The sequence below is a fragment of the Orbicella faveolata genome, unplaced genomic scaffold, assembly GCF_042242905.1.
Source record: "Orbicella faveolata isolate gen_17 unplaced genomic scaffold, um_ofav_v1 contig_24, whole genome shotgun sequence".
Taxonomy (NCBI): Eukaryota; Metazoa; Cnidaria; class Anthozoa; order Scleractinia; family Merulinidae; genus Orbicella; species Orbicella faveolata.
In genome coordinates this window covers 31,706,161-31,723,104 of record NW_028301552.1, presented here as the reverse complement: position 1 = coordinate 31,723,104, position 16,944 = coordinate 31,706,161, and the positions used below count along the sequence as shown (strand labels likewise).

At 37.9% G+C, this 16,944-nt stretch overlaps 1 protein-coding gene across 1 annotated transcript in view; it reads left to right on the top strand.

The window, feature by feature from the left end:
- The window catches only part of LOC110064986 (polycystin family receptor for egg jelly-like), a 38,683-nt gene that overhangs the window by 2,273 nt on the left and 19,466 nt on the right, over positions 1-16,944 (top strand). The window contains exons 2-6 of the mRNA XM_020772087.2: positions 8,849-9,177; positions 11,555-11,696; positions 15,607-15,716; positions 16,192-16,250; positions 16,482-16,636. Coding sequence (XP_020627746.2) covers positions 8,849-9,177; positions 11,555-11,696; positions 15,607-15,716; positions 16,192-16,250; positions 16,482-16,636 — 795 coding nt within the window. The remainder of the gene's footprint in view (positions 1-8,848; positions 9,178-11,554; positions 11,697-15,606; positions 15,717-16,191; positions 16,251-16,481; positions 16,637-16,944) is intronic.

Below are 16,944 nucleotides of genomic sequence, written 5' to 3'. Positions count from 1 at the left end.
AAAGTGTCGAAATTCAATTCTAAAGACGCAAGTTAATTTCGGGCTGTTTATATGAAATTAGAAGTGCTGGGCGTTGTGAACAAGGTACCCGACAGTGGTAAATTTAAATTATTTGTTTTTACTTTGTAAACTGGTTAACCATTGTTTCTCGGCTGCGCCTATACTTTGACGACACTAACCCGGGAATTGAAAGAACATTGAAAGCGTGTTATGTTTTCTTTTTTTTTTTAAGTGAACGTTTTTATGTCTTTCCTCATGGGAGGCAATTGTCAGGAACGTAAATTTTCGTTATTAGTTTCCATATCCTTTTGTCTTCTCTTTTTCTAGCGTGCAGAACGTTTATGCGAAGTTTTGAAGAGTAAATAAAGGACGGAAAGTTGTCATTCTCTATTTCAAAGAATGGACAACTTTTACACGCAATCGTCAGATGGAATTTGATAATTTTGTGTTCTTTTTGTGCGTTTGCAGATTATTGGTAACAAGCAAAAGAGAGAAAAAGCTAAAAATTTGTCTTCTGTGTAACGCGCATAACGTGTGCCGTTGTTTTGTCTTATTTTTCAGTAATAACTGAGTGATTTGAATTGTTCTATTCCACAATGAATTTCCAGGTTTAGGGTTCTTATTCGGGCCACCGAAAAATTCGAGCTGGACGAGCTGTCAAGTTCGGTGCTTTAAGGGCCCTTTTACGTGCGCGGATCCTCGGTCGAACCCCAGCACTGGAGCTAACTCTTTACAAGCGATTCTACTCTGCCTAACAGAAGTGTAATACACTATGTGCCGAAAAGAAGTGCGTAACTAAATGTTACAAGAAGTTTCCCCACGGAAAGGTCATTCTTATGGCTTCAGGTTGTTTAATTGGGACCTATCTGAATGACTTATCGAGAAAGAGAGAGAGAGAAAAAAAAAAAATAAAAAAAAATAAAAAACCACACACGGGCACGTTATATGCTAATATAACAACGATCACGCACTGTTTAATCTGGAGCGCTTTTTGACAAAAATAGCCACAGTGTCTCGTATGCTTACTGAAAATCTCAAATAATTTGACATCAATAGGACTTTTACTCTGGCTCACGAATTTTCTATCCAAAATATCCGTCTATTAAAAGCTGATTTTTCTGAACTCATTTGTTTGTGAAAAAAAAAAAAAAAAAAAAAAAGTGCGGGCAGGTTTGAGGCCCCGTCCACACTGCGCAGGGAAAATTTGAAAACGGCTTTTTCGCATCACATGTTTTCCGTATACACTACGCTGGAGAAATTGGAAAACCCAAATATCACCGGTAATTTGGGTTTGTGTTTGAGGAAAACAGGGAACAGGGAACAGGGAACAGGGAACAGGGAAATCACGTGATTATCTTGATGTCACCGTTTTCGACAAGATCCGTTTGCCAAATGTTTCCGTCCACACGAAAATGAAAAGCCGGCGTTTTCAAATTCCTTCGGTTTGAAGAGCGTTTTCCAAAAGCTTCGTTTTTCGCAACGGATAAGCGAGGACGGCAGGCGTAAGCCATAGAAATAGAGCTGCCTTTTCAAATTTCTCCGCCGTAGTGTGGACGGGGCCTCATTCAATTTTAGATGTTAATAGCAATGTTTTTTTAAGCAGAGAGGCGATGAAAATGATTTCATTAATGAGATATTGCCTTGATCAATTTGCAGCAATTTGCAATTAGCAATTTGCAATTAGTCTTCCTGTTAAGACGCGTTGAGATTCGGTTGGCTCAATGTTGTCTACGCACAGTTTAATAACTTTAACAGTAACTTTAGTTGCCTTACAGAAGTTAAAAGAGCATCTCTATTTTGTAGTCTATCCGGCTGAAATGTAGTCAATTGTCAGTCGCATTCTTGTTTTTGATTGTTACTCAGTAACGCGACTGTTAATTTGTGTTAATTTTTGATTTTTAATTTTTACTTTAACTCGACTGTTAATTTGCCGGAGGTTATTTGTGATCGTCTTCTTTTCACAACTGGCAATTTATTTCCTGTGTAAGTGGTCTCGCGTAATGGATGCCTTGTAAGTGACCTTCGACGATGGAGATGTGGTTGGTCGTGTTGTTCTTAATGCCGGTTTACACCCATAATGTCAATGAGGAGCAAGGTTAGAATGAGTTACTTTTTAACAAAGCTTCAACGATTTACGAAAATGTAAGACTGATAATTATACTGTACCGGCAGTCAAACCTGCATGAAGCGATAACTTTCTCTTTAGACGCAAATGTGAATTCCAGAATTCTGGGAATTCTACGGTGCTAAAAAGAATGCTACCTTTTCCTTTATTAAACGTCGACCGCACTAGAGAATAGTGATAAGTAAGTCAAAAGCAATGACCCGCGATCGATTTCGATTCTCATTAGTTTTTCTTCGTTGTTTTTAAATTTCGGCGCACTTGAAATCACATGATACTTTACAATGAAAACCTCTGTAACAAATCTACTTAGTGTGACTTTCCGCCTGGATCTTAGTGTGGTTCCCAAAAAAAAAAAGAAAAAAAAAAAGTGTTTCATACCTGCCGTTGGTTTCCAATTTGCAGTGGGAAATGTTTTCATTTTGCAAATTAATGTTCTCATCCATGACTCAAATAATTGCAGTGTAACGCTTTCCGATTTATGAAAACAAAACTGTTTGTCAATTTTGTTTGAAACAAAGAAATCCGATTTTGCATCGGATCTACTCGGGGAAATAGACGAAAACGATAGAGAAAATTTAATAAAAGCATTGAACTTTTCGGCTAAACAAATCTGTTTGTTAATTTTTTTAGACAAAGAAATCCGATTTTACACTGGATCTACTCGAGGAAATAGACGAGAACGGTAGAGAAAACTTAATAAACCCATTGAACTTTTCGACTTCGTCTTACGTATATTGCATGCATGTTTGAAATGTGGGAATGTAGCTCACTTCTTATGGTAAATTACCTCTGGCAAAACATGAAGAAATTTGTGTTCTATGCAAATTTCTTGGCATACTAACATTTTCGCTCTTCTACCGAGATTGATGCTCCTCTATGTTCGTATTTGTCATGACACTCCTAATCTAAGCCTTGTTAGGCTCATTCTATGAGCAGGATTTGTAACTACTTTGAAGTAACCTTCAAATCATTCCTTTTAACATTTTGTGTTATTCATTTTCTTGAAATTGTTGACAGTCTATTCTGGTTTTAAGCCAGGTTTGTAAATATTTGTGTCTGAGGGTTTTCTTTATAGTTAATGGTGCGTTCTTCATGGTTGCTGGGTTACTGGCTCTCTTACTGACTTGAAACTTCCCAGTGATCCTTTCGTTCATTAGGACATCGAAGAAAGGCTTCTAATTTGTTGTATATTAATGCTTCGCGGATCAAAATGTTGTCACCCGGCAAGCATGCTTTGATCTTGAGCAATAGCTGATTATATCGATGCTAGGGTACAGCACAAACTCTGATTCACAAGCCATAATCTCTGGGACATTTATTGCTTGTTTACAAAGATGAATGTGAACTTGTTAAATTGTGCTTTTATCAAAATGTGTTCTCTGATAACAGCTCAGGTCCCCAAACCAAGGAGCGCTAGTTTAACCCGGGTATTAAAAAGTTCGTTCAATCGTGATTGTCGCTGAATAGGGTAGTTTTATTACCGAGAGAACTTTAGTGGCTTTTTCGCTAAGAATTTCTCTTGCGTTGGTGTAACGACTGGTCGCGTCATTTCTATACTTTATAACATTGATTAATTCTCATTGGCAGACACAGAGGCCAATTTGTTTTGCAGCAATGACGTCTCTTAGCGAGAAAATATAGATGAATTTATTGAAGAACTAAAGGAAGTAAGCGAAAACCTAAACACCAAAAAGTCAGTCAGTCGGTCGGTCGGTCGGTCGGCCAGCCAGCCAGCCAGTTAGTCAGTCAGTCAGTCAGTCAGTCACATGACATTTAGTACATGTAGTAAATGTAGTTTTCGAATTAACAAATAAGGAAGCCTCGACTGTGATCTGTTCCATTTTAAAGCACGCAGGAAGCTTCCTAAGTGCTTTACAACAGAACAGAGCACAGTCGAATGAAGAATCTATTGATTTCCCCACACATTGGGCGGCATTTTCAAACCAAACTCTATTTTCCAAACGAGAGAAAGTGGCGTCAGCATGCATCTGTTCTCTGATAAAGCACGCTGAAATAAGCCAATAACGGTCCTTGTTAGAATTGTTCAAATAATTTGATCGGCTAACGAGACAACAGCCGTCAATCACAAGTGGCTTTCCAGAGGAGAACGATCGTTTGAAAGTTTGCATTTTCAATAGTTTAATTTTTAAGCGCCTAAAGGTTTCTAGTCCAGAGGAATCCGGCCGCATAGAGGCTCGTGAAAACGTGCAATTTTCGAATGGAGATTACGAAACAAGGAGCTCAAAGCTTGCGGATGAAAATGCAAAATGCTAAGTTGTATTTGAAAGGAGCTAAAGTTATTTACGGCTTGCAGCCGCTTGCAGCAAGATTGCCCGAACTAGCGTCAAACTTGCTAACACGAGACTGCTTCCACTGGTTCTACTCCGAGTACAGAAGAGAATATCAGAGCAAACGTTCCACTGATCACTCGAAGGGTCAGTGTTGATACGAAATTGTCGAGGTTCACTTCGCTGAGATGACCGGAGCTGAGATTGCTAGTTAACAAACGAGTGTTACTACACTGCATGTAAGTGTTGTTTAAGCATTTCTACAAAAAGAAAGCTTCTCATCAAAAACAGAGACAGCTCAATTAATGTTTTCTGTCGTTTTACGTGTATAGTATAATTTCTGCTTTCGTGACAAACGTAGGGAAGTTATTTTACCAAAATAAATGATTTTATGCAGCTTGTGACGTAACTAGAAACAGTACTTGGTTGGGGGAGTTTCTGTCATCCGGGATATAGATAAAGTAATAATAATAATAATAATAATAATAATAATAATAATAATAATAATAAGAAAGTTTTTTGGGCGCATTTAAAAAACTCAATGCACTTACATTACTATAAAAAATAAATTAGTTAAATCCCATAAAATATTTCTGATAACAGTAATAAATAAAATATATGAAATGATCAATTAAAATACAGTTTCTCATAAAATAAAATAAATCGAAAGTAAGATTTCCGAAACAAGAATGTTTTGAGGGCAGATTTAAAAGACGAAAGAGATGTTGTATTTTTAACAGAATCCGGTAGACTGTTCCATAATATAGATGCGGAGAAAGAAAAGGCACGTTCACCGTATGTCACAGAGTTCCCAGTAGGGACAGTGAAAAGAAGTTTAGAGGATGAGCGTAGGCTCCGTTGCGGGTGGTATTGTTGTAGGAGGGACGACAAGTAGGCTGGGCAAAGTCCATGGATAATGTTAAAAGTGATGAGCAGAAGTTTGAATATAATCCATGATTCAACAAGTAGCCAGTGTAGGCATTTAGATATCGCTAAATGTGGTCCACCTTCTCTTTTGCGTAGCATTCTCAGCAAGTGAAGGGAATTTTCCCTCCCTCCACACCCCATTTTCTCTATTTTCTACATTAGCTGGCGGTTTCTCCATCACCGTTGCTGGGCTAATACTTTGGTATGTTTGTAATTTAAGCTTTCTAAGCTTGCTATCAAAATAAACGGCCACACCTGTGGCCAATATATCTCACTTGGGAGTGTTGAGTTTTATTACCCAGCAAACAGAGCTCAGCCAAAGCAGCACCCATATGAATTATGTCTATGTTGTAATTAAGTGTGAGGAACAAGGTAGATAAAATGTCTTTTATCGAAGCGTTCGCTAGGTTGAGGATTTGTTTATTTCGCTACGTGGTGACCATTTTGTCGGCGGGAATCTAGCAAGAATTGTTGTTTTATTACAGTTTTAACACTACTGCTGTTAGCAATGGCCTCCATGCAGCCATGTTTACTGCAGACGAATAGCTCGTTTCCATTGCGTTTGTCTGAGTCACAGTAAACGTTTAATATGGGTCAAATTTGCCAAAATTCCGAAAGCAAAAATTTGAAAGCCAGCTAACCGTCATCAACCCGTGCATCTGTTCTCTGATAAAGCACGCTGTTTCAGCCAATCAGAGTGCGCGTCATATGGAAACGTTATAGAGGATATTACATGCCCGCGCGTGGATACGAATTTTATTTTCGAGTGTTCAACTCGATATCCCACGAGTGAGCGCAGCGAACAAGTGAGATATTGAGTTGACCACGAACATACTAATGACGACGCTTTTGACGATTATCCGAAGATTTCCGACCTCTTTCCGAAGATTTCCGAAGATTTCCGAAGATTTTCCAAAATTGTTCCGAAGGCCAAACGAACGCTTCCGACCACTTTCCGAACATTTCCAAACATTTTCCGAAGAGTACCGAAAATTGCCGAAGACGACCGAAGAAGATCCGAAGATGTTTCGGTCATACATCAACAAATTTAAGTGTAGTTACAGGGACAAAAGAAAAATGTGATCAAAAAGGAATGATATCTTCACAGTGTGAAAGATAAGAATAGTTTATTTTTTTCTCGAGCATCTGAGCGGGCTGGAATCCTAAATCCTCGAATTTGATTGGCTATTCATACGCACATGACCGGTCCAGCTTTTTCCGATACGGCGCGGCCCACGGGCCGGATTTTTTTCCCGCTGCCTAAATTTTGCGCCTGAAAGTTAGCGGTAATCGTCAATCGTTTGCCTTTTTTACACATCCGTCGACGATTAGTCAACGCAAGTTTATCTCTGTTCACTTTAAAATGGCAAGGAAAGTCACTTTAAGTAAATTCAATTGATTGTTTTGAAGTTGTGGGAGTTTGCTTAATTGTTTGTAGCTTGGCGCTGTAATGGCGCGTAATCCTGTGTTTCTCTCGCCATAAAATTCGAGTCAATTTCAGTCGAGTTTATCTCTCTGATCGTGGCTGTATTTAGAAGAATTTCTGTGGAATACACCTCACGAATTTCCTCGCTTTCTGCTATTTAATTTACGGTAGAAAAGTGACGAAGTGATTTTAAAAGCAACGACTGGCAGAAATTGTTTTTGTAGTAGAACTTCAAGCTTCGCACGAAATTTCACACCGCAAAAGCAATTTTGGAGAACTTAACTGGTGAAATAAATGCAACTAACACAAAGTAGTTCGAAAAAAATTTGTTTTTTAATACATCTTTCTTTGTCTACTATCTGAGTTACTCGCTCGTTGCCGAGATTTTAACAAATCGTTAGTAGACGGCGCGCAGGCCGATTCAATGACAAGAGTTGCGTAAACAAACCCATTTGTAATCCTTAAAACCAATTTACTGCAGGAAAAAAAAAAATAAACATGTTATTTGCCGGCTTACGATCGGTCCGTATGGTGAAAAACTGTGACCGCGGACTTGAAAATGCTGCCCGAGGCCTGCCTCCCAGCCGGCAAATAACATATATATCTTCACTGCGCGCCATGAAGACATGATTTTTCAGTAAAAGGAAAAATCCTAGTATTTCACTGTTGTTTATATAATAAATTATAATATATTTTTTTTTACAAACCGATTTGGAATTGTATTCTAATTGCGAAGATCAGATTGTGTATATATTTTCTAGAGTTTTCTTCTGGCATGGGGCAACCGAACCAAGCTTCATGCCTCTCTTATATTGTCATGATTGGGTTACGTGTGTTAGAAGGCTTCTCACGCTCAGAGATAGTAAAAGGTGCACTGTCATACTTTCATACTTTCAGTGGCTTTGTCACAGATCTTTCCAGTATCTTCTATAAATTACCATATTGACGTGAACTTGATAGCCTGACAGAAATCGCAGTCACCAATGTTTCAATATTCTACCATCCCGTAGTGACTGGAAGACATCCCAATTTTGTTTCATTCTAGATTGTTTCTTGTGGCCATAATATATTCAGCTCGTGCTTTAGCGTGCATCTCGCACAAATACCCGGGCAGAAAACAGTGTTTGCTTGCACCCTACCCTCTGTACTCAGATTAAGTTACGCAATTCGAAACACAACTCCGTCATTTGTGGTTTTTGGCTAAATTCTTGTCGCTGACCCAGCTCCTAGTCTGCGGCTTACCAATGTTTTGTTTTGTGTTTGATATTGTCTTAGCTCTCTTTCAATTGACCTGAACTAGCAGGTATTTAGTTTTGCAATATTACACTTTCGACAAAATCAATAGACTCTAACCTCTATTTTTTTCAGTGGTTGAGATTCAACCTGTGCCATCCAGTACTATGGGTTATTATTAAGCAAGTAAATGTTTACCAAACAATCGAGTTGTTTAGACGAATTCTGTTCAGTGGTGGCATTTGGTTTCTAATGCTTTTCTTTGTGGTTCGGTTTTGGCGTAGAGACATCCACATTCTACATTCATTCCCGGCCTCCGCTACATTGTCACAACCGTGACTCACGTTGATAAAAATAAGTTGTTTAACCTGCGCATGTCCACCAGGAGAGCTCTGATGACGGCAGATGTTTTTTTTTAGACTTGGTCAGCGGGTTTGTGTAACAGCGAAGTGCATATGCAATACTATTAACATGATAACTTTTAAGTGCTAATTTTGATGCGTGGGGCGGGAAAATTCACACAGTCGACAGCATGCATAAGTTGTTATATGACTCGAGTTCAAGTTTCTATTCTTACCGCGTTTTCTCGTTATTGTTTTGTACAAGACTTCGAAGCGTAGCTTTGAATGATTTCTTTACAATATGAGATTTCTCTTTGGGGCGGTGATTTTGTGCTTGGTTGTCGAAGAAAGTGGGCCACAGCAGCTTGTCGAAGCCTCGTCACACTTGGCAAAGATAACAGGTTGCTTATCAAGCACATAAACGTACAATCACGCTAACTTAATTTATAATCTGGCTTTCATTTAGAGACTCACGGGTAGCCGCACTTTCACCTTTTTTTTTTCGCAGCGAATTGTCGCTGGCCTCTTGGGTTGGCGAGCGGGGAGATTCAGAACGTACAAATCACAGCCCAATCGGTCTTCGAGAATGACTTCTCAACGTTTGGACCACATCGCGCCCGTCTCAACCTATCTAGCTGGCCGCCCGGTTACAGAGCCGACCCAAACCAGAGCAATGGTTGGATTAAAGTTGAAATGGGAAAGAAAATGGTGATAACTGCCATCGCCACACAAGGATACGGCGATCCGGCGGTCTCTGAGTGGATGCAGCAGTATATGGTGATGTATTCAAACGGCGGGGATTACTCGTATTTTAAAGACTTGGAAGGTAATCTTCAGGTAAGTGAAATCAGTAACAACGAAAACTGTACTGTCTCAGATTGACAATAGGCATTAGGTTCATGTTTGGTTTTAAACCGTTCATTTTGTCGACGTGTTGATGTCGCGCTGTACTGTAAACCGACATACAGTTCAATCGATCATCTCCATGTTGTTGTTGTAAAAAAAAATTATCCAAAACGTCAATGCCGTATTCTTCCAGTTGATTATGTAATAAAATCGTTGATACCAGTTCACCAGGAGGAGTGTGGCAGGTAGATAATTTGTTTAGTATTTTGGTTAGCTCTTTCGATAAGGATTTCTCGCAAATTGAAAAGTTATGCAAAAAATGTGATTTTTATCGCTCATTGCTCATGGGATTTAATAAGATTAGGAACGTCTCTGAATGTTTACACATATAACTAGGAGCCCAAGACAGCTTAGAGGTTTACGCGGTGCTGGCTGAACATACTACTTGTAGTGTTTCTAAAAACTAGACGAATTTTTGTCACCTTTTGTTTGATTTCTGATTATCATGCTTTTGACTTGTACCGAAGTACACTTATAGGCGGTGTTTTCTAAACATTTAAAGCGCTTGAAAGCTTCTTGGTTTCATTCAACACAATGGAAACTCTCACTAACACCGCAACAGATTTAATATTTAATGCACTTCAGACAGAAAGCCTGCTTCTGCTTGCTGTTTTTCAAATCATGTCCTTGAAAAATCGCATTACAAGTTGCATGAAACCTCATCATTTTAACTCTCATGGCTAATGAAATATATATATTTTTATGTTGTAATCAAAAAGTCCGCCCGTTTTGTGCGCGTAATAAGGTTTCTAAAAGAGTAACACTGAGAAAAGAGATAGACAAATGAATTTTGCATTGTTTCGTCTGTCGTGGGGCTGTGGTGTAATTACATTTGCCTCAAATTGATTGAATTCCAGAAAAAGAAAGCTAGAGAAAAATATAGGCAAGTTAGATTTTTGTTAAACTTAAAAAAACATCTACAGAGTACTGAGATTAATGCTCAGGTTTACGCGATGCATACTCACATTTATAGATTTAAATTTATGAAATAATCCAGTTAGAATCGCGTGGTTTTAGTAGAGGAAACTGTATTGACGCCATCTCGAGGTGACTCAAGCATTGTGTTTGCTTGCGGTAAGATATGCCAGTAAGCGGAAAAACTAGCATTAAGCTTTAGCGTTTGGCCGTTATTTGAAATTTAAAAATATTCTTTTTTGACGGGTGTCAAACCTATCCCACTGCGAGAATCGTGCCGTGGGTAATACACGATTCTTTTACATGTTTATACGTGACACGAAAATTATCAAAAACACCTTTAACCTTTGGGTAGAACGCTTCAATTTCACAAGCAGTTAGATGTTTGTGTTGTTTTGGTGATAAATCACATATTAACCCGGTTTCTGTTCAAAACAGTCATATTTCAGTTCTTATTTATATATTTACTTTACTCCCAAATCTACTTGACGTGCTGGTTTTCACGCCTGGTGCAAGTCAGTTCTCCATAAACCATGTTTTTGCGGCGAATAGAGTATTCTTGTTATTGCATTGTCTTTGCCAAACTTGTCAAGATTAATTACTCTTAAGTCACAATTGCCTTCTAAATTAATTCAGATGGAAATTCTAGCGATATCGTTCAACCTGCTAACAATCCCTATACGTGACCGTGCAAGTTTATATTTTATTCAGACGCCAAGAATCTTACTGCACGTTCGATGTGGTGGTCTATATCTGGGTTGATATATCCTTGGTTTACTTCACGTGGCGCGGTCATTATAAAACGATAATGAGGGGTTTTTGCCGTTTTTTAATTACCTCTATGTCCCGGAGGAACGGGGTGAAGTTACTTAAGGAAAAACGAAATGGGGTGGTTTACACACCTTTTACAGTAACAACCAGTTACCAGAGAAACAAAACCAATTCCCTCGCAACTTCCTACCCCTTATCCTTGAGTAACTCACGGAGATTGTTTGTGATCCTTTTCAACATTGAATATCTTGACGGTTTGGTTTTTCACCTTCTTTAAGATCTCATGTACAGGGGCATAATAGCACCTAATCTAAAACTTTAAAACAATGTTGAGCATGACACAATGTTGTACATAGAAAAATGTGTAACGGAACATTAGATGTTTGATGTTTGAGGCTGAAAGTCAGAGCCAATAATGATGATAAAAAGCCCCAATTCTAGAGAGAAATCTTGCAATTTTATGTGGTTAAAGTTGATAAAAGTAAATTAAAACCCAAGCTTTCACAATTTGGCTAGAGTTTCTACACTAAGTGGCGTATAAATTGGCTTTATCATGATCATGAAGTCGACAATTAAAGAAGTACTGAGAGCCTGCACCAATTTTTGCTTCTTATGTTGGTAGATGTTTACGGGAAACAAGGACAGTAATACAATTCAGCGAAACGAGGTGCCTCTTCCCACTGTGGTCACTACAATTATGATGATGGCAGCATCATCTCATAACAACTTTGCAGTGAGGATGGAGTTATTTGGCTGTGAGCCAGGTGGGTCTAAATAATCCTTGAATCGTTTCTTGTTAATTTTTTCTTCTCAATGCCAGTTTCACTTCGTTTTTCCAAAAAAATAATAAATAAGAACCTCTACATCTAATACTTTTATTTGAAACTTTTCTTAAAGCTTAAGGTTAAAACATTAGTTATCTTTTTTTTTTTTGCCTTTTTTATTCAATTTTACGGAGTTTTTTTTATTTACCGGACTTTATGCTGATATAGATTAAGTGGAATTGCCACTCTAGCTTAAAAGTGTAGTCTAAAAGTGACTAAGTCGTCTTTTTGTCCCCCATACCCTGCAAACAGCCGCTAAGGGGTTTGGGAAGAAAACTGACATTTTACAATATTTTGTAAGAGAGCACAATTGTAATGGTGCTATTTCAATAATATATCAGTAAATTTCGGTACCATTATCATACTGACGATGCAATCAAGTTTAGTTTTAATTTATACAAACCAGCGTTAGAACTGCGCTCTCTCTGCTTCTAATCAAGAGATTTTAAATGTTACGGCTTTGGTCCATTGATTCTCAAGGTGTTGGGGATTACGCTGCGGGAAATTCGTGTAATGCTGGATAATGAAACCCTCTCACAAACTATCTTCTCAAGGCCGTTAGTTGCCCTTTATTTAAGTACAATACAAAACCCGGAATATTTCTGTTGAGTTTTTTTGTCTTATTGACTAGAAGCAGGTGATTCGCTTGATTCTTGTAATCTGTCACGCTGAGTTTTCCCTCTAGCCTCTGTTTTCTCAACAGGGAATGAGAACACGATTAACATGAAACGCATTAACCGCGAAACGCTTTTATCACGAAACACGTTTTAATTTCGCAATACACGCTTCTAGCAGGGCCATTTTCAGCCCTTCCCATTCAACCAAAAATTACAGTACTTTCGAAACGAGAGAAAATGGTTTTGAAATTTCCGACGAAAAGTTTCCAAAAATCCGAGAATTTATGAATTTCCGAAATGCAAACCATTCAACGCAAAAATTAGAAATCTAAATAATAATGGAAAGGAAATTCCTGGTGATAAATTTTCGAAAACTCAGGTATACTTCGCAAGGTTTTCCTTTTCATCCTTCGGAAATACTTGAAAATAATAGTGTTCTATTCGCTCCGTAAGGTTCTGAGAATTCAAACCGGAAGTTTTGGTCGACCCCTTGTGAGCCCAATTCTTAAAAGAAATGCTGACAGGCAACAAATTAAAACAACGACAACAACAAAAACGACAACTTGTTACCTGAACGATAGCCCTTATATTTCACCAGTTCAAATCTACGGTTCTTGCTCCACTTATTCGTAACACGTGGAATTGTTATTTTCTTTTAACAACGTACTAATTCAAAACATCTTTCATATTATGTTAACGCCACAAACCTCAAATTGGCAGTGATAATTCTTTATGCGGCGAATTTAGCAAGAGTATCACAATTGATCTAAATGAATTTCTTAAGGATCCTAACCGTTACAGTAACTCAGTTTCATAATTTCCGGCGACTGAACGTTTTTGCTTTGTTAACACCAAGAGTATGCCATTCTTTGATAAAGTTGCACTCCACGAACTGTAGATGTATAAACAGCTTTATCTTAGGTTAGTTTTTATAATTAAATATAGCGGGTTGTCCAGGGTTTTGGTAAGATGGAAAATCATCTGCTACTTTTCATCCATTTTCAAGGAATTTTACCAAGGTTGGTTATTCAATTACAGTTTGCGGCTACAGGATACTAATATTTGAAAAAAAAAAAAAAAAAAAAAAAAAACACTCTTCTGTCTCGAAGTTTGAGCTTTTGTAACAAGGCTTAACGCCAAACTCATTTTCTTGAATCTCTCCTTCTATGCCGTGTCACTTTCTAACTACAGTTTACTCCTAAATTCTGTCTTGCCTTCCTCGAGAGAACTCGATGGAGTCATCAGTCCATTAATGGAACCGACTCGATTCTTCATTCAAATATTTTTATCAGCAAAATGCCATTTTGAGACGGCATTACTTTTTTTCAATACGAAAATATATTTTCTCTATATGCCGCCAATATAATCTCGAAATCGCATTTTTGATTTTGTATTGTTATTTAACCATTATTTGAAAAATCCAAACGAAAGGCGACTTCATTCTTCATTTCATATCTATTTGAGAAGTGTATGGTTCAATATTAAAACAGAATCTAATCTTGGTTTGATTTGTGTGTAGATTCACGGACAGGCACGATTTTGAAAACTATTTCCAGTTCGCATTAAATATCAGTTAGATGAAACAAATTATTTTCTCGCTTCTCTTTGTCCCAGCCTTTTGAAGCTCTTTAGCACATGAAAAGTCCAGGGGCCCGTTTCTTGAAACTCCCGAATAGTTTTCATACCCGAAAAGCCGTAGCAAAATCTCAAACCTTAGACTTCAGAGCTGTTTTATGCACGTATTCTTAATATGATCAGAGGTTCCCTTCATATAAGAAGTTTCAGGCGTATACACCTCTCTGTCTTTAAATACCGATTAACTAAAAATGGCTTTGCGGGCCCGAAACGTTTCCGGGGCTTTCGAGAAACGGGCCCCTGGCCCCAGTTGTTCGAAGACAGGATAACGCTATCCACCAGATAAATCACTATCCAGGGGATAAGTGTTAACAAAACAAACCACGCTATCATGCACTGCATAGTGATTTATCTGGTGGATAGCGTTATCCACCTTTCGAACAACCCGGGCCTGGTATTGCGAGAACATTGAACTGAAAGGAAATGGCGAACGGAATTTGGAAAGACGCGATATTTGACAGTTGATATTTAAGGCAGAATTAATTATGTAAATTCGAGGCGAATTCTCCACGAATCCTCTTTGGAAGAAAGCCAGAGAGAAATATTTTGGTTTAATCTAGTTTAAAAGTTAACGCTTAAATTAACGTGTTAACATTTACCATCAAAACTCTGCTTATTTTTGAAACAGAGGTTCCACGCCGAATTTAACGACCTTTTTAGCAGTTTAGTTGAATACTTTTTTCTTTACACCTTGAACTACAATATTCTCTCTGTCTGCCTTGATTGTGCGGAAGGACGTTTTTTGTCTGCTTTCAGCGTGACGGCAAATATTTTTTTAACATGTTCAGTTCGTTCTTATCACTTATCCAATCAAGTCTGCGAGGAAAATGTTCAGTGTTTCCAAGGCCAGAACAAGCTAGGCTGTCAGACAAAAAGAGAATGCTTCAAATTATGCCAAATCAACCGCTTACCTCGAAAACCCAGTTTTGACAGTTTTGTAAAATTTACATGTAGCGGTTACTGATTGAGTATATTCGTTAAAAATAACTTTTTTCACATTTATACTATAATCGTGACTTTCTTTGGTACTTTATTAAGGAGCGTGTGATAAAGGAAACACAGCATATTTATGTCTACCTATTTGCTAAAACTTGTACCAGTTGATTAAATGCATGTGGGCTTCAGGCTTTGATGATACATGGAATTGCAATTTGCGGTAGAGAAATATTTGACATTGACATTGCGAAAAGTTGCTTTTAAGCCAGATAATTCATATTTATATAAAATAAAATTCCTATTTTCCCTTTCATTCATTGAGGTCATTGAACCTTCCATGGCGTGGAGTACACCACATGATACAAAGTAAAGGAAATCATGAATAATGATATTTATTTACTGCAGAAGATAAGCTTGATATTCTCAACATTTGTTGCACTCAAATAGAGACACGTTCTGGACGAGTTTGTACCACTTGAATCCCCCCACTCGTCGCCATCCTTGTCACATTTGTTGATTTTAAGTCCTTTGGTGGTTTCTTGCCTTATTTAATTAACTATTATTTTGAGATACAATGCAATGCAGTAATGACTGAAAAAGATCTGAAAGCAATGTGTATTGCCTCACGTAGTTATTGTAAAGAGACTTTTCTTCATTTTTAGGTTACTATTTCGTCGTTTGGCTTATGCTGATGGAATTCAGCTTCACTACCACATACCTAGATAGTCAAAAAGCAGAATATCAAGTCATAGCCGATGACGTCATGTTTGAGGTAACTTATACTATGGGGAGCACGAATTCCTAGCTCGCGTAAGTGATGTCTAAACGGCAGCAGTTAGGGCAGCTGTATCGTCTGCTAAAAATAAAAGCACAGCAATATGTTAAGTTTATAAGTGGAGTTGGGAAACTATCCAGTTAAGATGGGATGCCTTCATTGAAAAGTCCCCAGCTCTTGTCTCCGAAGTTTTCTGGCAACAAAATGTGTTCAAACTGCCTCTTCAGGGTAATCCGAAACTTCTCGAGACTTGCTTGTTTCAGCAGGTAATAGCTCAGCATCATTTGAGTTTTCAGTCCACACCTGTCTGAACGTTGCCGGACAGGACCATTTTGGAAATGGTAATAACGTGATGATTCCATTTCCGGAAATGGGGAAATGGAGGAGAGGACGGGACGGGCTAATTATGCGTTGTCTGTTAACATTGCAGGCCATCTTGCATTATGAATCTCTCACTCGCTTTTTCTTTTAGGTTAAAGATGTTCTAGAAAGAATTCCTGGATTCTTGTCCTCTAGTCTACTGCGGTTCAGGTACTTGATTGCCACTCGTGTTTGATTTTCTAAATTGTTTTCAGTTGCTTTTGAACAAGCAAAAAAATAAAATCACCTTATATAAACTGTTCGATACCTCATGAGGGACAAATCGACAGGGCGATAGTTTCGTGGACGGGTATATTATGAAACACATTCAATTTCAGATTAATTTTCGTGTGACTTGCAAGTGTAAACAGAGCTTGGGAATATATAATTTCCTTCCTTCAGTCCACAGACGTCTGGCGCTGAAACAAAGCTAACAGCAGAGCTAAGAGTTGGATGCATTGAAGCTAGTGTACACGACATCACAGCAGCTCTCACAAGCTCCTTAGAAGCTAATGAAGGGTTGTTCGACCCACATTACGTCAAACTGCAATATCCTTGTGAGTACTTTTTTTTTTAATTTAATTTAATTTAATTTTTTTAAATGAAGCACTTTATTAATACACCTAAAACACACGTACATTACACTTACATGCACTGTTGAAGTTTTACAATGTTCAATAACTTTTCTCATACATAAAAGAAAAAGAAGACGTGACAGCTAAGTAACTACACAGAACAAGAAAAAAAATATAATATACAAAATATACAAATACAACAAAAAAAAAAAAGAAAGGGGGGGGGTCTATGCATTAGCTTTAAGTATTACAATTTTTAACACTGCATTATTGATATTAATTGAGAGCAT